Raw genomic sequence first — 22,609 nt, forward strand, 5'->3', positions numbered from 1 at the left:
GGACTTAATGTCACAGGTCTTTTCCACCTTAATGATTCTGCGGTTCTCTTCTAAGCACCTGGTGGACCTGTGGTGAGCTGGAGAGCCATGGGGATAACACAGACACAGCCCGATCATCACTGTAACAGAGGGACCAGCCCCCATCCAGGTGCAGGTAACTGAGGAGAATGATGGCTCAAGACATTGAAGTTGGTTTTACTGTGTTTATGAGGTGCCAGGCTCTGCCATATGCCATGGCCTCGCTGTCAGCACCCAGCAACACAGGGAGAGCCAGCACCAGAACAGTGCAGAGCAGCCAGCTTCTTGCCCATTAACATTTAGTGGGCAAAACGCAGTTTCTCTGTGACAGTACACATGAAGACAAGCAACAGTTTCGATTAGGAGGAAGCTCTTTGCTCTGAGAGTGCCGAGGCCCCGTTGTCCAGAGAAGTTGGGGCTGCCCCATCCCTGGACGTGTTAAAGGTCAGGCTGGAGGGGGTGCAGTGGGAGGTGTCCCTGCGCACGGCAGAGGGGTGGAACGAGAGGGGCTTTACGGCCCGTCCCAACCCAGCCACCCCGTGACCGTTTCCGTGGCACACTCGGGTGCCTCAGGCACGACACCCACAACCCCGACCGGACAAAATGGCGGCGGCGCCGTGAGGCGTCACGGGACCGCCCGCTGGGGGCACCCGCCAGCGCGTCACGTGGGCGCCCCCGCAGCCTGCTGCCGCGGTGCATTGTGGGAGTCCGGAGGCCGCCGCGGCGCCTGAGGGAGCCCGGCCGCCATTTTGTGCCTCTCGCTCGGTCCGGGGCGGCCGCGCGGGCGCTGCGGCTCTGACGGAGCGCTCGCCTCTCGTGCTCTGTACGTCGGGGTGACGCCGCCATGGGCCGTAAGAAGAAGAAGCAGCTGAAGCCTTGGTGCTGGTATCCTTTTGTGTGGGAGGCGGCTGATGTGGAGAGCTGGGTGGGGGAGGGGAGCGGCGCGGCCTGGCGCGGTCGGGGCTCGCTCTCGTTCCGTCTCTTCCCGAGATGGGGCTCAGCCCTTCTCCCCACGCTCGTTACGGTTTGTCTCCGTGCTTGGCCCTGCTCCAGCCTCGGGAGGTTCCCCCTCCTCGGGACGGGGTCCGGGCCGTGCCCTTCCCGAGCTCCCCTCACGGCCTCAGGCCCGCTCCGGTCGTCCTCGGCCAGGCCGCGGCCTCCCGCCCGATCCCTAAAGCCCCGACGGCGGGAAATGGAGAATGGTCCTTATCCCTCGCCAGGGAGCATATTTAAGGGAGAAAATCCTCCTACTAATAAATACATTTATTCACGGAGGGGGTTGGGATGTGGTTAAAAGAGAAATTTTGAGAACTTTTTGGGGTTTTTTCGTGCCGGTGGAGACTTTCAATTTGTAATTGCTGCATCACGATCAGGTTTAATTTTTCAGTATCCAGAAATACTGGTGGATTTCCCTGTGATCGCTCCTTCAGAGTGTGCTCGCTGTTGTGGAGTGATTACACATCTACGTTTTCTCTTATGTTTCTATTCTCTAGGATTGTTTAATAAAGAAATTTAAAAGGTGCTCTGAGGTATTTTACCATTTTGGAAGGCATATGTGATTATTTTAGACATTAATTTGTTTCGCACTTTGGTGGAAGCAAGGGACACACTGGGTTAGCAGTGTTAACGTTTGCTTAATAATAAACAACAAACGTGTTTATGTCTCACCTAAGAAGATGTGTGGAATGTTTGCTGAAATATCAACGCTGACCCACAGAAAGGAAATGCAGTTTATCTCTTCTGTTCCATAGATGTCCAAACAGTTCTTTGCTTAAAATATTTCTTTTTAAGAGCAGAGATTTTTTCAGCTACTGCAGCAAATGATGATGTGTCATAAAAATAATTGATAGCTGGATAACTGGAAGAGGAAGGGAATTTTTAACTAAAGCCTTTGTTCTCTTTTATGATTGTTAGTTACTGGTGATTGATTAAAGAGACCCTTCAGAGTAATTTGCATAATTTCCCTTTTGCTGATTTCAAGCTTGTTTCTCCTTCAGTGCTGTAGCAGCGTTCACACCCCTGAAGAGTAAAATAGGGTGGACTCAAAAACCATGAGTCAAACAGTGTGGAATCAAGTGATGATTCTGCTTGTGTCCAGGCACCTTCCCACTTTTGTACTTCTGTAAAGAGGGATTTGCTGGATTGAGGGTGTTTGGTTTCAGACATCCGTGAAATATTTGTCACCCTTTGAATGCTCAGAGATGCTTCTTGTGCCTTTCTTCTGCTTCAGGAAAGATCACTCTGGTGCTGATTACTTTAGTCCTGTCTAAAAGGTCACTTCCAGTATTAAATGTTTCCTTAACAGTCTTCCCTAGGTATTGTAATAGGGATTTTGATGATGAGAAAATTCTTATACAGCATCAAAAAGCAAAGCACTTTAAATGCCATATATGTCATAAGAAACTGTATACAGGACCTGGTTTAGCTATACACTGCATGCAGGTAAGGAGCTTTAGATTTCCATGAGCTTTTCTTTACAGTATCTAAAATTTAAATGAAGTGTCCTTAAGAAGGTGGGAGTTTGGGGCTTCCAGAGTCTTTAAAACTGGTGAGAAAAAACCAGCAGTGGCCTGTTAGCAGCACAGGAGTCCAGCTGTGTCAGCAGTCAAACAGCCACTGTGGAGTAGAGGTCTTTGTCAGGAGTTTTGTAGGAGTGAAGGAATTGTGCTGTCTTGGTTTTTCTAAGTTTATGTAAGCTGCTTTTAGGGGTAATAGTAGTTACCAGAGATTAGAAGGAACAGATCAAGAAAATGCTTGGCCAGAGAGATTATTCCCATTAAGGATGTTCCTTTTCTGTCTTGAAACTGCCTGAAGAACACAGAGAATTTACCCTGAATTGTGGTCAGCAGGATTTGTGTGGGTTTTTTTTTTTTTTCTTTAGGTACATAAAGAAACAATAGATGCTGTTCCAAATGCTATTCCTGGAAGAACAGACATTGAACTGGAAATCTATGGAATGGAAGGCATTCCGGAAAAAGATATGGAGGAAAGGAGGAGGTTACTTGAACAAAAAACTCAGGGTAAGGTGGACTGTGGCTGGTTATTTCCTTACCCAGCTGTGGGCCTCGGTGAGGGCGGGATTTGTTACATCCTCTGGCAGCAGTTTGTCAGCCCTGGGGGAGGCTGGGAGGGATCTTTTCTTTCCTGTTCCTGCCACAGTATCTCCAACAATTACCTAATGAAGATGGGTATGGTTATTTATTTGTGAGGGTAAGGGGAGGAAAGGCTGGAGGTAAAACTATCCTGATGACTCCCAAGTGCTTCTGTTCCTTAGCTGTTCAAACATCTCTTTGATTGAGCTGCCGTGGTTTGTGCTGGACAGACATTGACATGAGGGCAGATCCCTCTGTTCGTTCAGGGTCATGGCAGTGGGAGTCCTGTTCCTTCCCTTTGTTTGTGGCTGTAGGTGGGCACGCACAGCATTCTTTCTTTGTATTTCTGTGGCTTTTTGAGCACTGACAGCGTTTGAATTTTGCTGTTAGTTAATTTTATAAAATACAGTTTGCCTTGTTTGACCATACGCGTTGTACTGTCTGCAGAGAGCCAGAAGAAGAAACAACAGGATGATTCTGATGAGTATGAAGATGATGAATCTGCAGCTTCAACTTCATTTCAACCCCAGCAAGTTCAGCCACAGCAGGGGTACATTCCCCCAATGGCACAGCCAGGCTTGCCTCCTGTGCCAGGTGCACCAGGGATGCCTCCAGGTGAGAGGGTGTGGTAGCTAGTTGCTGCAAACCCCAGTAAAACATGAATTCCTGCTGGTGTGCATGAGTAATGATCTGCCCTTTTAACACTGGGGTCACAGAATCCTTCTGGGAGGTGCACATGAGCCATTTCTTAATTTTCTTCCTGTTCTGTTCATGAGTACGTCTTCCCTGGTGGACTAGATTCAGGTTCCTGATGCTGGTGTGGAGATTGGAGGCGTGTGGTAGTAAGACACATTAGTGTTTCAGACAGAAGTCTCCCAGTGATACTTTTCATGGGATTATAATACAGGGTTTTGGAAACAGGGCAGAAAGGCTGTTGTGTGTCTGGAGACTGCTAACACAGAACAGGCCCTTCATATGCAGCCCACAGATACAGTGAGGAAAGAATTTTGATCAGTGAGTGGAGAATGGTCTCTTCTTGTAATAAGATGTCATTTTTGGAGATCACAAAAAAAAATTCACAATCTTGCAGGGCTGAGGACAATCAATCAAAGTCAGAATTGCAGATAGTATTTATATTGCACTGTTTGTAAGCAATATTTCAAAACCCAATCTTGTAGAACTTCTGTAAAGCATTTATCCAGTGTAAACTTATTAGATGACATTTGGAAGCAACTGTATGTTATCAGGGTTGTTGAAATTTTTTTTTTCTTTTAAGGTATACCGCCATTAATGGCAGGTGTTCCACCTATGATGCCTGGAATGCCTCCAGTTATGCCTGGAATGCCACCTGGGTGAGTAGCAAGAAAGACTTAATATTACATGTTCATACTGTGGATTTTAACCTGTCACAGAAAAAGTAAAGCTAACTTAAAAAATGTGCATACGGAATTGTGGACTCTGTAACCTAACTGACCAAAGAGCTGGATGGCTGTAAACCAACATGTAAAATATGGCCAAACTGAGTTATGTGTAAAGGGTCTTATCTTTCTCCTGACTTCATTTTTAAGTAGTAGGATATTAATATAAAATTCTGTTGTGTTGGTTTAGAGCCTTCTGTGAGCCACTGTTCCCTTGTGTGTTGCACATATATTGTGCATCTGATTATCAGTCAGCAACATAACAGGAAAAAAGGGCTGGATAGTGTATATTTTTCTTGTACTTTTGGGCAAAAGATGTTGGTTTTTATGCTTGTTTGGGTTTGACACCATACCCTATCACAATGTGTTTGGAAATTCACAGTTAGATTTTTGATTTTGTCATAAATTTTCACAGATTACATCAACAGAGAAAATACATGCAGTCATTTTGTGGTGGAAACATGTAAGCATCTCATTAATGTAATTCTAGGTACATTCATTATGCCATTTTATGTCATGTTTTTGATAAGCTTGAAATTGTTTTACTGAAAAGCTTTGAATATTGCCTAAGAATTTGGGGAAGGTGTCTGGTTAGGTTTTGTTACTGTATAATATGTGATGGTTTTATGCTTTTTATCTAAATGAATGTTACAAAACTGTATGTGAAATGCATTCTACAAAATATTAACCAGATAGACCCTGAGAGACTTAAAGCCTCTCGAACCAGAGCTTGAACAGCTCCATGTGCTCAATCCTTCACAATGCAGGACATTCTGCAGGTGCTCAGTTTAATCTAAACTTTTTGCTCACTGAGGTGAAAGGTCGTTCTCTTCTGAGACATAAATATTGATTTAACAGTATTTGAATTTAAAAATTGTATCACGGTTGAAAAGGGTGTGGATGCTCATCAGAAGCTTAGCTTTTCTGAGTGGAAATTCAACAGAATTTAATCAGGTTGTCTGACAGTCCTCATGAAATTCCTCGTTAACTTCAGGTGAATGCTATGTCGCCTGTAAAAACAAAAATGAATTTGCCAGAACTTCGCTGCATTTTATTTTGGGAGGAGAGGGTTGCATTATGCTTTTATCTATTCTGATCTAAAATTTTGCCTACTTAACCTGATTAACTTTTGTTAAAAAAATGACCTAAGAATTAAGAGACAGGAAGCAACTTTGGTTTTAGTGTGGCAGCAGTTGTAGCACTATCTGCAGTTGCTCAGGAAGTTCTTCTTCTGGGGCAGCAGGCAGCAAGCATCCAACACTTGCTTTGATGTCTCTTGGGTGGCAAGACACGCTTTGCCTTCTCCAGCCAAAAAAGGGGTGATGGGTCAGTGTTCCCAGTCATTGCTGCTGCTGCAGTGGTTGTTCCCTGAGCTGCAGTGATAGATGACTGAGAGCAGAAACCAGACTGCAGAACTCATGGGATTTGATCTGAAAACAGCAGTGGTGAAGGTGTCTTGACTGTCATACAAACAGAGACTGCTTCTTAGTGGGGTTTTGGTTTGTACTGGACTGCTGCAGATCAGCTTATCCTGCTCACTAAAGTAATAAACATTCCTTTATTTGTTTCTGTAATCTGTTTTTGAATGTCTGCAAAAAATGTAGCAAACTTAAGCTACACTTGTTTGTTCCCTGTAAAGAGCTCATCCATATTCATCTGGGAAAAGAAATCAAACCCATTTTTAATATAGAGAAAAAATATGTTACAGTGAGGACTTCTCATATCAAAAAACCAAAATCCCACTTTATCATTAGTGTATGGAGTGTTTTCTGTAACTGAAACTCCAGAAGCTTTCTTGCCCTCTGATCTCTGCTCTGCTTTTGTCGATGTTTTTGGATAGTTCTCCAGCCTTGGGTTATCTAGCAGTCAGTGTCAGAGGAGTAATAGCAGAGGTACAGCAATTGGAGTGTGACTGGAGCTGGCTGGTTTGCCTACATTCAGACTCCAGGAGTGAACCGAGATCAGGTTCTTGGAACACTCTGCTGCAGCTAGTAGTCTGAGAGATTTCAAGAGACACTAGTTCTGGAAATCTCACAACAGAGGAAGTGAGATCGTGAGAAATAAAAGTGGAAATAAGTATTTGGGGTTTTGGGTGCTGGGTTATGTTTTGGTTTTATTCTTGTGGAGTCAGTTGGTTTGGAATTGCCTCTCTTGAGAGCTTCTTGAAATTATTTACCATTATTTTTTATCTAACACAGGGATGTGCCAACTGTCTTTACACTTTTTCATGAGTGTTGATACCAATGCTCATTTTCTGTTCAATAGGATGATGCCAATGGGTGGAATGATGCCTCCTGGGCCAGGAATCCCACCTCTTATGCCTGGTATGCCACCAGGTAGGTCAGGGTTGTCGAACTCGTACTATGGTGAGAGTTTAATTATATTTATTTATTTTCACTAAGATTTAGGATTTATGTAAAGAACATACAGACTTATGTCACCACCCACCACCTTGATGTGGTTGGATTACCACAGAAGCCACTCTGGTGCAGAGGTGGTTGATTTATGGCTTCTAATTATAAATAATTGTTTGAGTTTTGTATACCATTGTTAAAGTGAAAAATAGAATACAGTTTTTTGGTTTTATTGCACTTTCTCACACTGTTGTGTTTCCTGGTCTCTCTTCATCCCATTTGTAAATTAATATTTGTGGCTGCAGTTGGAAGATAGTAATGACTGAAAATGTGGAAAGTGGGGAATAGTGTTGGTGGTTTACCCAGCTAATGAGCCTGCAGTGTGAAGAAACTTAACTGGAATTTTGGTCTCTTATCATAGCTAGAAAAGATGTTTCTTGAGCTTGTATAGCTCTTGAGCGGCCCTAAGTTCCCTGACTGTTCCCCCTGACCAGCAGCTGTGTGGTAATGAACTGAGGTTTGCTGGTTTGCTTAATGGAACCCGTGTGAGCTGTTAACTTCCCATGGACCCTCTCCCAGAGCTCCACACACACCAAATGCAGGTGTTGTGGTGACACTACACAGTGTCCCAGTTCACCTCACTGATGACCCCAGCAAAGCTGGCAGTGTTGGGGCCACAGCTGTGGTACTGTTCAGAAACGATTTAGTCTCTTATAGATTTTGTAACAGTGTCATCCATGCTCTTGGCAGTATAGGTGCAGTGTGTCAGCAACAGTTACTGTGTTAATTGTATTGGTTTATTGAGAGCATAAACTTCATCATTGCGGCTTTAGTAGAAAACAACTTAATCCAGCATTGCTCTGGAGTGTTCGATGTTACTGCCTGTGCGTGGTCATTGACTGCTGACTGCTGGCATTACCCTTTGTCATGTTTTATTTTGCTGTTGCCTTAAAAATACATCTTGTGGTGGGAAACTTTGTTCTAAGGAGCACTGGGAGCAGGGTTGTCTAAAGGAGTGTATTTGTGCCTCCTGGAGCCTGATCCGTCGCCCGTTGTTTGTGGTTTCAGGGATGCCCCCGCCTGTGGGGCCGCGGCCTGGCATGCCTCCAATGACACAAGCACAGCCTGTCACAGCCCCGGGCATTCTGAACCGGCCTCCAGCTCCTGCTGCAACAGCCCCAACCCCACAGCCTCCAGTTACCAAACCACTCTTCCCAAGTGCGGGGCAGGTAAGGTATCCCAGAGCCTGGAATCTCTTGGTTGTATTTCTCAAATTGCCACCATGTCAGTAGTGCCTATTTATTATTGAGGATGTCCAAGAAATTACTGCTTCAGGTTTTTGCTTGAGTTGATGTTTAAGTTTAATACAGTGTAGTGCTTGAATGAATTTTAAACGATTCTTCTGTTTGTCTTGAAACAGCTGTGAAACCAGAGAGAAGTTCTGTAAGCACTGGGGAAGAAAGGAGTAGGCAAAACACTCTTAAATGCCTTTAGTTTGTTGTTTATAAGGGGACTTTGGGTGAGTGAAGAGATTTATTAGCTACAGGAATCTGATTGCATAGAAGTCTGCCTAAAATTTCCAGATTAAAAATCTTGACCTGACTTGTTCTCAGCTGTTCTCAAAATGCGCTCTCTACTGATAAATGGATGGATTTATTCTGTAGTCTGGTTAAACATTTCCTGAGTTAGGAGGGGTTTTTTTTTACTTCAAAAAGTTTAGGAGTACAGCAGTGTAGTGAAAAGTTAATCTCAATGTTTTGGGGAGGGAAGTGGGGAATTGATAGTGGCTTGTGACCTCTTCCCTTTGAATGCACTTGTTCATAGGTCCTGGAGTTTTTATTTGCTTTCAAGTACGTTGCAGAAGCCTTTGTAATGTGCTCTTTGCATTTTGGGCTTCTGCAGGGAAGACACGTGTACAAAAATACAGTCCTTTCATAAGAAAGGGCTTAGTATAAGAAATCCTTTCATCTGGATACTTTCCACCCATTTGTTTGGAGACTTTTCACTGTTTCCTTTCTTTTATGCTACAGATGGGGACACCTGTCACAAGCTCAAGTACAGCTTCCTCCAATTCAGAAAGTCTGTCAGCATCTTCTAACGCTCTGTTTCCTAGCACAGCACAAGTACGCAGGAAGTCACAGTTTAAAACAAATTGCTTTGCAACTTAACCCTTTGGACCGTTTTGTAAAATCTAAAATTGACTAAACATCTTCAGATAATTTCTGTTGTGTTCCTGATTATGTTTAGCTGGTAAAAAGGCAGAGTCCATGATTATGAGTTGCATCTTACCAGAAACAGCATGTCAAAGTGCCCAATTTTTCTTAGTGTGAAAGAATGAAATGTTACATTCTGGTTCTAAAGGGTTAAAAGAGCATGAAAGCAGTTAAATGCATTTTAGTGGGCAGTGGTTAGCTTGATGCATGGTGAAGGCTTTTTAGTTTACGTTGTTTAATATGGCACTTCATAATGTAGGGAATTTTAAATTTGCATTATTTGCAAAATGTTAATTTTTTTTGATTGGGGGTTCAGATAATTGTAAATATGCAGTGACTAGAAACAAAAGCATTCTCTCATAAGTGAGGTTTGCTTTGGAGACTGCTGTGTCTTTAGAGACAGCTTTGCAAAACAGACTTTTGCGGGGTTTTTTTAACAGAAGAATAGGAGAGATGAAATGTTGGAATCTCTAGTGGACCTCTTACTAGCTTCCATTGATTCTTCAGTCACAAATAAGATTAAAGTTCTGTAGATAGACACAGTACTTTGTGAAAATACTGCAGTGTGTTTATGGAGAGAAGGCTTCAAGCCCTGACACAATAGAGCTTTCTTAAATTTGATTAAAATATTTCTTAAATACCGAATTTTAATGAATACTAGCACTTTGAGCTGTACTCTAAACTAATGGTTGCTAAAATATGTTAATTTAGTGAAAAAACATGAATTTATACTTAGAGGCTTCTAAAAAATAGTGGTTCAGGAAAGATTTACACGTTTGCCAAATTCAGTGTTTGAGATAAAATAGTGGGGTGGTTTTTTCTTTGTTGTTCCTTTGCTGTTGTGGCTTTTTACCTGCAAATTTTAGACTTTCCAGTGTGTGTGTGTGTGTTTGTGTACATACTGGGGTTTATTTTGTCTTGGTTTCAGTTGCTCTAGTATGCAGTAAGGCTGAACTTTACTTTTGTCAAGCTTGTTATAATTATATATCTCACTGGAAGGTTTCAGAGGTCTAACAGTTACCATTTAAGTTTTCTTATGCTTTGAGAAATCAATCCTGACCTGTCTGTGTGTTTCACAGGCTGCAGCAGCTGTGCCAGGGCCAGTTGGTACTGATTTCAAACCTTTGAATTCCACACCTGCAACAACAACGGAACCCCCCAAACCAACATTCCCTGCTTACACACAGTCTACAGCCTCAACCACTAGCACGACAAACAGCACTGCAGCTAAAGCAGCTACATCTATCACAAGTAAGCCTGCTACCCTCACAACAACCAGTGCAACCAGTAAGTTGATCCATCCAGATGAGGATATATCACTGGTAAGTCAGTACGTTTTCATTGTCTTACTGAAAAGTGCAGTTTGTGATGATTGGGCAGATTAAATGGAATTCCATCTGTGCTCTGCATTATGTGTATTTTAGTAGCGGTGAGGGTGCAAACCGTGCAGAACAAACGTAACTGAGAGAACTTCTTTGGTTGCAAAGCGGTGACTGGCATATTGCAGTGATCTTGCTGCAGGCTAAGCCTTAGTTTTGGTGGTGGTGGGAAGTCTCTCAACCCAAAATACAGTTTGGACTTTTATTGCATGTGTCTTAAAACTTGAAGTTAACTAGGTCTGGGTAATAAGTGTAGAACAAAAGACTGAATAGTTTGAAGTTGTTTTGATGCTATTACAGCGGTTAGAAGTACGGAATTTATGGATAAAACAAACATTAATTACTGTTCAGAGATCTTTAGAATTGTGTTTTTAAGAGAAAAAGGCTTTATTCAGCTGGGGAAAGGGGAGAATTTGAATTCCATGCAGAATGCTTGAATTGGGCTGTATTGAGGAAGAAAGTCTGCAGAAAGAGGGGCAAATCCTGCTGCTGCTGTGTAATATTACTAGTAGTCTTTGAATTTGTAAAGTAGTTACAGTAGTATAGTAATCTACTTTGTTTCACCTCTGTTTACTTTGCTTTTGGTGAGTTTTAACACAATGTGTTGTGGTTGTCTCTTCTGGTTTTAGGAAGAGAGAAGGGCGCAGTTGCCCAAATACCAGCGCAATCTTCCTCGCCCAGGCCAGGCTGCCCTGGGTAACCCACCGGTTGGACCAATTGGAGGTATGATGCCACCACAGCCAGGAATTCCTCCACAACAACAAGGAATGAGACCTCCCATGCCACCTCATGGTAATCATAAGTTTCCCAGCTTCCCGTTTTTGAAACGATTTGTGAAGTTGCCTATGCTAGCAAGGAGTGGTGAAGCTTTTCACAAAATGCACTTCTCGCTATTTAAAAAAAAAATTAAAAATTAAAAATTCTTCTTTGCATCTTAACTGTTCTGTTTATAGGTCAGTATGGTGCTCATCACCAGGGCATGCCAGGATATCTTCCTGGAGCAATGCCTCCATATGGTCAGGGACCTCCGATGGTGCCCCCGTACCAGAGTGGACCTCCCCGCCCTCCCATGGGAATGAGACCGCCCGTAATGTCGCAAGGTGGCCGCTACTGATGCTCCTGCTCACGCTCTAATAGGTTTGGAGATTAAACCTTTTCTCATCTTGTGCTGTTAATATAGCCGAGCTTCCGTCAATTAAGGCTTCATTGTGACTTTTAAAAAAATAAGTATCTTCCCACATGCAAGGAGCTATTGGACATTCTTATTTTACATGGGAAAAATTATTTGGAATAATAACAGGAACTTTTCCTGATGTTGCGATTTATACTGTATGGCTTCTTTTTCATGTTTCATCTAGGTTTTTAGAAGTGAAGTATAGTAAATATGGTTCGTTAAATTGTGAAGGCGCTGGAATTACATGAACATACCACCTTAAAGGCAAGTTCTGTAACGTTATGTTGCTATTTGTGAAATTATGCCTTCACAGCACTTCAAGTGCTGTTGGACTTCATGTCCCCAACATAGTTTGGTGAGGGCTGTAACTGTTCCCAACTACTTGTACATGAAAGTCTGAACTTGTAACAATATTTAATGTATTTAGAGTTCCTCCTGTTCCAGGGTTTAAGTAAATTGACCCACTAAGGTCATGTGACTTTTCTGTACTGTTATAAACTTCATTGTAATAAAAGAGGAGAAAAATTTATATGCCTTTTTATTCGTGACCAGCTGTGGACAACTGCCTGAAAGGTTTGTACAGATGCATGCCTTGGTAACTGTTGGTGTACTGAACACAATTATTGGTGCTGTTTTGATAAAGTCTGACTGAATTCCTTGTTCTAAAAAGTCACTCCTTAGCTGTACATCCTGAGGAGACAAAGACCTGTACATTTATTAACTGACTCCTCAAAACTCAGGCTGCAGGAGGCACATCCTAACTCTTGGTTGTAACTTCTCTTAATGCTTACTTTTTTTTATTTGTGATTTCTTGTCCTCAATAAATTTTAAATGATTTCTAGTCCTGGCACTTGCTTGTAGGATGTGAAAGTGCTGTGAGTGCATCCTAGTGCCATGGTATGTCCCATTAGTTCACTCTGCAACTGACACTTCTTAATGTGCAAACGGAGGTGAATTTTAGGAGCCTTTTAGATGAAAATTTCTAGAAGCTTAGGTGCATGGCACATGGGTGAGTGACTTCCAGTTGATGTATTGAAGTTGACCTGCAAAAGAGAAATGGTAGCTTAACCAACCCTCTTAATGCATAGAAGATGCCAAGCAGGCAAGAGTAATGTGTTACATGCTGTGTGTTTACATCAAATACTGAGAATTTTGTGTTGTGACAGTATCTGAAAGGTGAACCATCTGTAACAATCTGTTGTGTCCTATGATCGGATATCTGAGTTTTCTTGAGCCATTCAGGGAAAGTTTCTGGGTAAGAGACCTTTTTATCACAGAGGTCTTCCCTCTCTGAATTAGTCATTTCTCTGTTTATTAGAGTAGAGTGACAAGTTCTTGTTAAGGTTGTAATGAAATCTGACATCATGTGTTCCTGTGCTGTATCTCTGATGAGAATGTAGGGGGGAGGCTTTTTGTAGGGGAGGGAAATGAGGGCCTCTCCAGCCTCTTCTCAGTGGGGAAAAAAGAGTGGTGAATTTTTCATTTGCAGGTCAACTTTAAATACATGTTCCAGCCTCAAGCCTTATCTGCAGTTTAATTAATGGGGATATCCCTTCTTTAGGGTAGGGTAGAAGGATCCATCAGCATTTTTGTGTTATTGGTAGATGTTTTTGTAGATAGTGGAAGTTTTTCGTTAATTACAATACTGAGCATTATGGCTCTGTTTTTTAGCTGCACTAAAGTACTTCTTGTGGCTTTATTCTGTGCTGTCTCTTAGAAGTACAAAAATACAGTACAACTAAAATCCTACATTATCTCAGCTTCTGACCTGTGGTCACAGAATGTCTCAAAAGCACTAGAGCATCCAGTGCAATCTAGTTACAGCTGAATGGCTTTAGTTTAACCATTAAGAATTGCCAGGCGTTTTTTTCTGAAGTGTTCAGCAGGTTTAAGACCATAACTCCAAGCCTCTGTTGAGAAGCAGTTCTCTCTGATCACTGGTATCTACTGATCACCTGTCAGATGTGCAGTATTTGGCTTGCAAATGTGCTGAGTGGGCCTTGATGTCAATTCTTTTGTTAGCTCTTCATCTTGCTTTAGACGTAAGTCTAACATAAAACTTGTTTTGCTGAGGCAACACTTATACTGTGGGTTTCTTCTGTTTTACCTAATTAGGATAATTACAAAACACTGAGGAGATTTTTACAAGGTCTTATATTTGTCCTTTTTATAATACTACATATAAAATCCGTACATTATAAAGTTATCTTAACTACTGCTTGTAAAACTATAAAACTTGCTTTTTCTGAAGACCATATTGGTGCTCTAAGGATGCTTTGCCCTTCTGCCCCAGTCGAGTAAATTCCTTCTCCCTTTGGTGTCTTTCTGTAATTTTCTGTATGTTGTTTTCAGACCCCTACTTTTCCTGGGATAAAACCTTATTGCATGCACTATTAACTCTGCATATTCTGCAGATCGTATTACGTTTCACTCTTTTAAATGGTCAATGTCTCATTCTGATAATTGGTATCATTTTGTGGCTAATCCTGCATAGACTTCAAGCTTGAATGCATTTTGCGAATGATCTTTCCTTAGTAGTAATGTTACGAAAATCCCTTGAGTAAGTACTGCCACATATATTTCCTTGGTACTTGCATACAAGCAGGTGAAGAATTTTTCCATGATTTTCACGTGGATACTTTTCCTTTCCTACTCCTGTCATTCCTGTACAATAAGAGCTGTGATGTGGCTGCCTTTAGTCTTCAGTTACTCTTGTCTCTTGTGTGATTCTTCTGTAAACAGGCAGGTGTTTCAGTGCCTGTGTTGTCTGTTGGTCCCCGCCTTCATTTCTTTGGATACTGCTTCTTAATGTTCAGAGAGTTGGATTTATGGTGCATTTACCCAAAACCATTAAAACTACTTTGAATGTAACAGTTGTATAAAGACAAATACTTGGTTTACAATGCCAGGTGTAATCAATGTAGCTCTGCCAGCAAAATCCCTGATGTAATGCAGCCATGAAAACAGGGTTTTGCTTTAGTTTATCTCTTCCTGGAATGAGATTGCAGAAGCCTTTATGATTACAGAAAAGCTTGTCTTTTATAGCTGTTGCAGGACTCTAGTGATGTAATTACAAAGACAGAAGCTTTGCTTTTTACTTGTTGCCTAAATTTGCCATGGCAGACCTTGCAGTAAAATTCACACTTGCAAATGTGTTTTGACCAATCTTGAAATTGCAATATAATGCAAATGTTGACTACAAAAGATTAGGCTACAAAAAATTTCAGACACAGGTGGGAAAATAGGTTTAACAGAATACATGGCAGAATTTATAGCATCTAGGACTGTGTAGAAGGTTCTCGATTATTTTATGCATGGTCTCACAATATCGTCATAAGCAGCTGATCTTTAGCGCACAGTGGATGAGACTGGCATGAAAGAACCTTGAAAAAGCCTGGGTTAGTTTTTTAGAAGTCTTTATATAACTCCTCCATACTGCCATTAGAGTAGCCTTCTGCCATTGGCAAAGTGCTTTAAAGAAAATACTACTTAGCTGCCTTATGTAGACTGAAAATTTCTTCTGAAACCTTTGGATTATCTTTTTTCCTTCCACAGATGAGATTTTAGGTGCCACTAATAAATTTGAGGCTGGGCAGTTTATCTAGTAACAGTGGATAACTATTCCTCGCTCTGTGCATGCATGGAACAGTGTAAACAAGCTTCTAGAAACACATTGAGCTGCATCTGCTTCCTGTGGTTTCTGCCAGTATTGTAGTCTGTGGAACTCTTGAGCAGTACTGACACAGAACTTACTCTCTTAAAACGTGGATGAAATTGAATGGGATAGATAACCTACAGTTATTTTATAGGGATCAAAGAATTCTGGATACAAGATGAAAACTAAAATATCAAGATTACTTCAGTTTTATGAACAGCAAGAAGGGCATTATGACCTTCAGTTTAATTGAGACTGATAGACCAGTCCATGAGCTGGGGCCACGATGTAAAATGGAAACCAGTGACACTTCCTAGTAAATGTCTTAATAATTGTACTGGTCTAGTTTCTACATGAACACTTCAGACAAGGGTGAACATTTTCAGTGGCTGGTGGAATCTTTTAACTTCTCATGAACTAGTACACAGATACTATCAGTTATGGGAAAAATGCCCCAAGACAACTGACTGACGTTCCACTGATCAAGATACAAAGCAAAACAAGCTGTCCAATTCAGAAATAGCTACCAACTACAAAAAATACTGTTTGGGCCTAACAAAAGAGGTGCTATAGCAGTCATTTTCTTTTGTTTGCTTGATCACTGGAATTTTGTTAATTTTGAATGCATGTCTTTCACTTAATTGGGTCATGTTTTTTCTAAAATTTAAATTTTTCTTCTTCCTATAGCCCTGCCATAGGACAGGCTGAGGCAGAGTCTCAGTGTTGCCCTGTTCAGTCTGAGGCAAGTGGGATTTATTTTATTCATTCTGGGGGCTTTCACAGCTTTATGGCTGTTGGATATTTATGTCCCCAAACTTGCAGCAAGTTTGGTGAAGGCCCCTAAATTTATTTTAATTTAGGTTTTTTATTCTCTTTTGGTAGATGGGCTCTATATTAATATTTATCTTTTTATTATCACTGTGTCTTTAAGAGTCTTAAGGGGAGGGAACCTGTTTTAAGATGTGTGGGTACCTTTTCTCTTCATGGAGTGCATTTTCTTCAAGGCTGCTCAGGTAGTCCTTAAGCCACACTGCCCCTCCCCATCTTCCCCTGCATTGCATTTGTGCTGTATTTGGTTTTGGGTTCGGTAGTGTTGATTTTGTGTAGTCTCTGAATTAGTGGCATGTAAATACCAATTATTGATGTTTTCTCTTCTGAGGAGGTGTATCTATTGAAAAGCTTAAAATAGATTTGAACTAAGTAGTAAGTTAATTGCTACAAAATTGTGTAGCCCAAATGAGAGAACAGAGTTTCTTTGAAGAAGTGTGAGATGTTAATACTGCTGTGTGTGTGAGCTGCACCTCATCGAATATTAATGTAGAGCCCTGCGAAGAAATAGAGATCAGCTCCAAGTTGGTAACACAGAACAGAAGAGTGAGAAATCAAAGCTGCAGATTTTTCAGTTTGCTGGTTTCAAGGAGAACCTTTTCCTCAGTCTCTCAAATACATCAAATTTGAGAATATTTTGACTATTGCAGCAATAGAAGGAGTTGGAAAACTTTTTTTTTTAAACCTTGTGAAATTCTGATGCATATTCAAAATTTGATTTATTTGAAGTTCCTTCTTCCACACAGTGACTAGCAAAAATTTCTACCCTTTGTGAAGAAAAAGGTGCTTGTTCTGTTGCAGATGCATTGGTTGTGAATGCTTGAGGTTGCTTAAAGACAACTTCAGCTTCAGAACAGCAGATTTTGCCCAAGGAGGTCTTGCAGCATATCAGCAGTGAAATACTAAATAAACAAATGTAGGAGTCTGGGGGTTTTTTGTTTTTGTTTTGTTTGATTGTTTTTAAGTTTTTGAGATATTTTTAAAGTTTGTGGTGAGGTTTTTTTATGAGCATAGACTCTGTTTTTTGTTTCTTCAAGATTTTGCTAAACAATGACCCCTAATGGAATTTCAAGTAATTTTAATTCAAGGATAGAGTTGTAATTAACTTAGAAGAGTGGATTGCACCTTGCTGTTGTACCCTTCTTTGTTTGTACTCTGCCCTTTGCATTTTTCCTGTGGAAGGCCCCCCCCAGAATCCTTGTATGACTGGAAAGTTTACATGTCCATGTTAACTTTTTCAGTATGGTTATTGAGCATGGTCTTGCTTTGCTAATTCTCATTGTGGTGCTCCCCTGGTAACAGTGAAGATGAGAACAACTCTTCAAGACAGACTATTGCAACTAGTATTTCTTTCACTTGCTTTATTTATAGGAGCATTTGGCTTAGTTCTTATTTCCCTAGAATGTCTAAGGAAACTTTAACACAAAATACTACATTGTGGGGCTTGTACTTTTCTTGCTTTAAGTATCTGAGTCTCTCAGAGTCTCAAAATAAAAAACAGGCAAATTTCAAATGCCTCTTTATTTTGAGGGATGAAGTGTGTCCTTAGTTACATTCCAGTATTGCAGCTCTTATTGCAGCAGTTGGTGGATCACAAAGTTGTACATCTTTTTGTTAGTGAAATTTCTTTACTAAAGGTGACAGGATTTCAGTGACATGACTTCTGTAAATATTAACAAAATGAGGTCTTGTAGTTCAGTTTTTCTAAGCTTAAGTAGGGGCACATAACTTTTATTAAGGAGCAGGGGTTACTGATCCTCTGCTAAATTGGGTAAATTGGCACCTGATCTATTAAACAAGAAAAGTAACTTGGAGAGGTGGTAAATAAAGTACATACCATGTATAAAGATCTTTTTAAAAATCTGTATATTTGCCATCAAAACAATCAGAGCAGGGGAACAGTGGTAGTGACTGGGTTCTGTGAGAATGCAGCTGCCTGTGCTGTGTTCTGTCAGTCATGGTTGGGCCAGGTTTGAGGTGGTTTAGAGGAAAGAAAGTTTGAGAACAGCCGTTTAAAAGGATCAGGATGAATCAAAGTGTTTGTAAAGTGTAGTGTTAACAAAGCTTCTTTCTGAAATTCTGAAAAACACTCGGTGAGAGGTTTCTGGCACACTGTAAGCAGCAGCTTAGTGCAGTCTTGTTTGCCAGAGCACGGGTTCCCAGTCAGGCTCTGTTAAATGCAGTTTTACTGCAGTCTTACGGAGATGTGGCTGAGGGGGCTGAGCACTGGAGCCTGCTGCTTTGGCAGCCAGCCATATCCTGTCCTGAGCCACAGGATCCAGGGTGTTATCCTCAAGCCATTTGTTCCTGGCATCCTGCTGAGTCAGTTTTGACTGTGTGTGGTATGAATGATTGTGAGGCTTGGTATTTATATACCTGGACACTGTTGTGAGTGGTGAGGCCCTTGCACCTTCTGAACAAGTTTACAATAACCTCTTAAATTCCTAAGGGCTTTCTTGCAGTAGGGACAGTCAGCGACACTGCTGTTTTAATGGCAGTGAATTGGACTTCTGCAGAAGTATTGTCTTGAACTTACTTGCCTTAAGGTTTTTCATTCTTAAGGGTATAAAGAAGTGAAAAAGTTTTGAGAAACAAGTAGAATTTTAATGCAAATATCTCCTTGACTAAAAGCAAAGACACAACATGACATTGAGAGCTTGAAAGCTTCCTTATAAATTCTTTTGTTAGCGGTTAAAGTGTGTCTCTGCCTTTTACAAGGTTCAAGCTGCTGACATCTTAAACTTTTGTTCCTTAAATTTTATCTAAATCTCTACCATATTCCCAGGTACCATATTCAGAAAGGGGGCAGTGGGTTGTAGAATTTCAGCTTCTGCCACTCTTAGTAGCGAATATGTATAACTGGTTTTTGCTAATAGCAATTTTAATTACCAGAAATGAATGTGGTCCAACCAAAGGAAGCTATTTCACCATCTCCCGGCTTAGGGAGTTATGTAATGCTTTGAGATAAAGATGTCATGCAGAGCTTTTTTCTTTTTTCATTGAGTTACTCGCACTGCCTTCTTTAGCTTCTTTCTCATAAATTGAAGTGGGAAAAAAAATACATTTTGCTCTTTCACTTGTAAAGTTCAGAATAAGAAAACACACGTTAAGACTTTAATGAAGGAACCTGGCAATGTAAGTATTGTAATTTCCTTTATGGTTTTAGTAGGCAACAGGTGACCTTGTTAAACTTACAAGTTATGTATGAAAAATCAGAAGGGAAAATTGAAAGTAGCTTTATAGTTGCCTTTACTTCACATGCTTTTCTTAAGCAACAAATTGCAGTAATTGAAGTTTGGCAGCTTTTTTTTTTTCTTTTTTAATAAAAAACTAAATTATGGGCTAAACACCTTGATTTAATACAATTTGTGTTTCTGTTAACTAGCAGCAGAATTTCAGCATTTGCTACTTACTGGTAGAGAAGAAAAATTCCACAGAACTGCCAGTACAGGTTAGTTTAATCTGTAAGTACCTGATGTTCCTATTTGAAATAATTTGTTCAAATGATACCACTTAAATACCTGAGGGGAATTTTGGTCTCTGAAATGTGATTGTTACCTACTGCTGATTCCAGTAGTGAGTGAACAGACAAGACTCTCTTGGAAGATCTGTAATGTATCTAACTGTGCTTGTGGACAGGTAAAAAATACCTGCAAGCACCTTTAAGGAAAATTTAATACAGAATCTTGACAAGCAGCCTTTGATGTTACTGAAGAGTGTGAAAATCTGAAGTCACAATCACTGTGGTAACATGCTACTTATTAATGAGGCTGTTTTTTATCAGCAAACCAGCAGGATCCTGTGTTTGTTGTGTTGGGGATTAAGCATTTGTTTGTAAGAATCCATAGCAGTTTGTAATCTTTCCATTTTCTTTAGCTATTGCTAATTACCCTTTTTACCCACAGATTTTTACTCTGTTAGGCCAGTAAGCCAGGAGCTTGTTCTTGTATGCTTTTTTAATTTTTACTTTTGTTAGCTCATTTCAGCACTTCAGAGGCTACCTACAAATGTGGTTTTATCCAGCTGTTGTATCTTACTCCAGAATTAACTCTGCCTGCCTCTATTTTAATTCTGCCGTATTCCATATTCCCAGAAATTCTGGTACTTCATTTCTGTTGTATAGAATATTTTATACCTTAAAATAGGAAACATTCTTTGTCAATGGATAAAAGATGCAGCTTTCTCTGGAATGTCTGCATACATTTATTTCTATTTAGACTTTCTATATCTCATTTCTGCATATCAGCAAAAGAGATGAAAACTTTCTCTGTGCTGTAGCAGGACTGCATGGGCTGTGTAAGACTGTGCTTTAATTCAGTTTTTAAGGCCATGATGTCCCACTCTGAAATTGAGGGGCTTTTGACATTGCTGGTGGATAATTCCTTAGTTGGTACTGGGAAGGTCATAGTTATGTGATAGCTGAACAGACACTTCAGTTTTGCCAGCTCATTGAAAGGTCTTGAGTGGGTTTAGGAGTGACTTGCCACTTCCAGCAGAATTGCTTGGTTTAGGGTTCTGAAATCTTAAATGGTCCTGCAGAATTCATCATAAAAACATACACAGTTTCAAGGCAATTGTATCTTTCCAGGTTTTAGAATAGTTACACTTGCAGCCCGTCACCTGCCATCGACTCTACATCAGTCCTTGGTAATTGACACGAAATTGCTTTGTCTTCAAAATGAGCTACAGGCAGATTTCTGACTGATGTTGCATAGGTTTTTCTTCCTAGAAGGGGAAGTCGTACATTAATATTTATACTTCAGCTTTATCTCTGCCTAATCTTAATTGCAGGTATGCAAGAATAAATGGGATACCTTGGTGTGAGGCCATTACCCTGTTGACAGAATGTATCCCTATTTCTTACACGCTCTGTGGTTGACCCTAGCTGATACTTAATGCAATGCTTTGTACTAAGTTGGAGTGAGTAACTGCTTTTGGGTGCTCAGTTACTTTATCAAGTCCTGGTTTTGGCAGTGGTTGAATGCAGACCTGCACTGCTTGTACACTGGCCTGGCAGTCAGTGGGGATAGCTAAAAGGGCAGAGTGTGTTCCATGGAGTCTTTACAAAAAAAAAATGCATTTCTCCAAGATAGATCATGGTAGAACTCTGGTCATCTCTTCGTGAGACTTTACGTTAAAATCACTCATGGTACTCTTTGGTAGAATCAAGTTTATTTTCTTTTGAGATAGGACCAAAACAATACTGGAAATTGAACTTTGATTGCCAGCTGAGCAGTGTTAAATTGTAGCTCAACTTCTGACACACCATTAGAGCAGCTGTCCATTGTAAAGTGGTTCAGCAGTCTTCCCTCCCAGTTCTGGTACTTTATGTTTGGAACAGTTTGTCATTTCCCATTATTTCCTTAGACTCCTTGCTGACTCCCAGTTGCCCTTTTAGAGTTTCTGGTCACTGTGCAGCAAACTCCAGGCTGGTTTAGTACCTTCATAAAGGACCTTTAAGCACGTGAGTGAATAGTGTTCCCTCTCGGTAGCAGTGTGGCCACAGAAGTTAGTGTGTTGTGAGGGGGTTTTTTCTGTAACTTGATACTGCTTTTGTGTTAAGTGGTATGAAAGGGCTGGGATTACTGATCTTTTTCAAAAGACAGGTGGTGGCAAAATACTGATGTTGAATTTAATTCAAGAAAGTGAGAGACTGGTAAGTATGAGCATCACTTTAATGCATGCAAATAATAGTAACAATAACAAGCTTAATTTTATAGCATTCAGTTTACAAAGAAGATTTAAAGAACGGAGCTAACATCATTTGCATCCACTGGGAACCTTCTCTGAATTGTTCTTCAGGAATGGGTCATTGCACATATAGCCATCTGTAATGTGTGATCATTTTGTAACAGTCTCTGATTAAACAGAAGTGAACCACTGTTTCTGTGTGTTTTTTTTCTCCTCTTGAAAACCTATTTAAATTATTGTTGCAACAGATGTTATGGTGGGAATAACTTGGTACCAGCTTTTTGATTCTCTGTAAGCTGCAGAGACTCATTTGTGTGAGCTGACTTAAAGTGGAAACAAACAACTGAATCCTGACTTCAACTTGTAACTTCTTTTTGCTGTTGATCCACTGTCCTGCTGAATATACTGTACAAAGCTGTTGGAGTTGGAAGAGTCGGAATGTGGAGGAAAAGTTTCTAACAGTGTTGTCATAAAAGTTGATGGCGTGGGCATGCTGGGAGGTGCTCTGTTCTAAATCTTTTTTGAGCAAAATGCTGGAGAGATCAGGTAGCTTGGGAGTTGGGCATCCTTGCACCTCCTGTATATGGGATGAGAATGGGTTACTGTGCTAGGCTGGTTGGTCTTATTTAGCTACCACTGTTCACTCATAGGTTAATTTCTGAGAGGTGGTAAAGATAAATGCGTATTTTAATGCTATGACATGATAAAGTTGGAGGCATTTTGAATTGGGTATGTGTGACAAGGAAGTGCAGTAGAAAACCCTTCAAGGGAGCACTGCTGCTGTGCA

General features: G+C 40.7%; 1 protein-coding gene across 8 annotated transcripts; it reads left to right on the forward strand.

The window, feature by feature from the left end:
• The first annotated feature begins 724 nt into the window (after positions 1-724).
• ZNF207 (zinc finger protein 207) lies at positions 725-22,013 on the forward strand. Of its 8 annotated transcripts, XM_066200689.1 has the most exons (13): positions 725-903; positions 2,334-2,460; positions 2,900-3,038; positions 3,558-3,725; positions 4,387-4,462; positions 4,944-4,991; positions 6,794-6,894; positions 7,951-8,111; positions 8,913-9,005; positions 10,175-10,417; positions 11,104-11,266; positions 11,428-11,611; positions 11,833-22,013. In XM_066200689.1, the coding sequence occupies exons 1-12, from the start codon at positions 863-865 to the stop codon at positions 11,586-11,588; spliced, it is 1,521 nt and encodes a 506-aa protein (XP_066056786.1). In that variant the 5' UTR covers positions 725-862; the 3' UTR covers positions 11,589-11,611; positions 11,833-22,013. The 8 variants fall into 8 exon arrangements, with proteins under 8 accessions (XP_066056786.1, XP_066056785.1, XP_066056787.1 ...); XM_066200688.1 differs by having other exon boundaries at positions 11,428-22,013; XM_066200690.1 differs by having other exon boundaries at positions 6,794-6,864; positions 11,428-22,013.
• The last annotated feature ends 596 nt before the right edge of the window (positions 22,014-22,609 follow it).

The sequence above is a fragment of the Chamaea fasciata genome, unplaced genomic scaffold (assembly GCF_029207755.1).
Source record: "Chamaea fasciata isolate MVZ Bird 193981 ecotype frontalis unplaced genomic scaffold, bChaFas1.0.hap1 SCAF_19, whole genome shotgun sequence".
Lineage (NCBI taxonomy): Eukaryota > Metazoa > Chordata > Aves > Passeriformes > Sylviidae > Chamaea > Chamaea fasciata.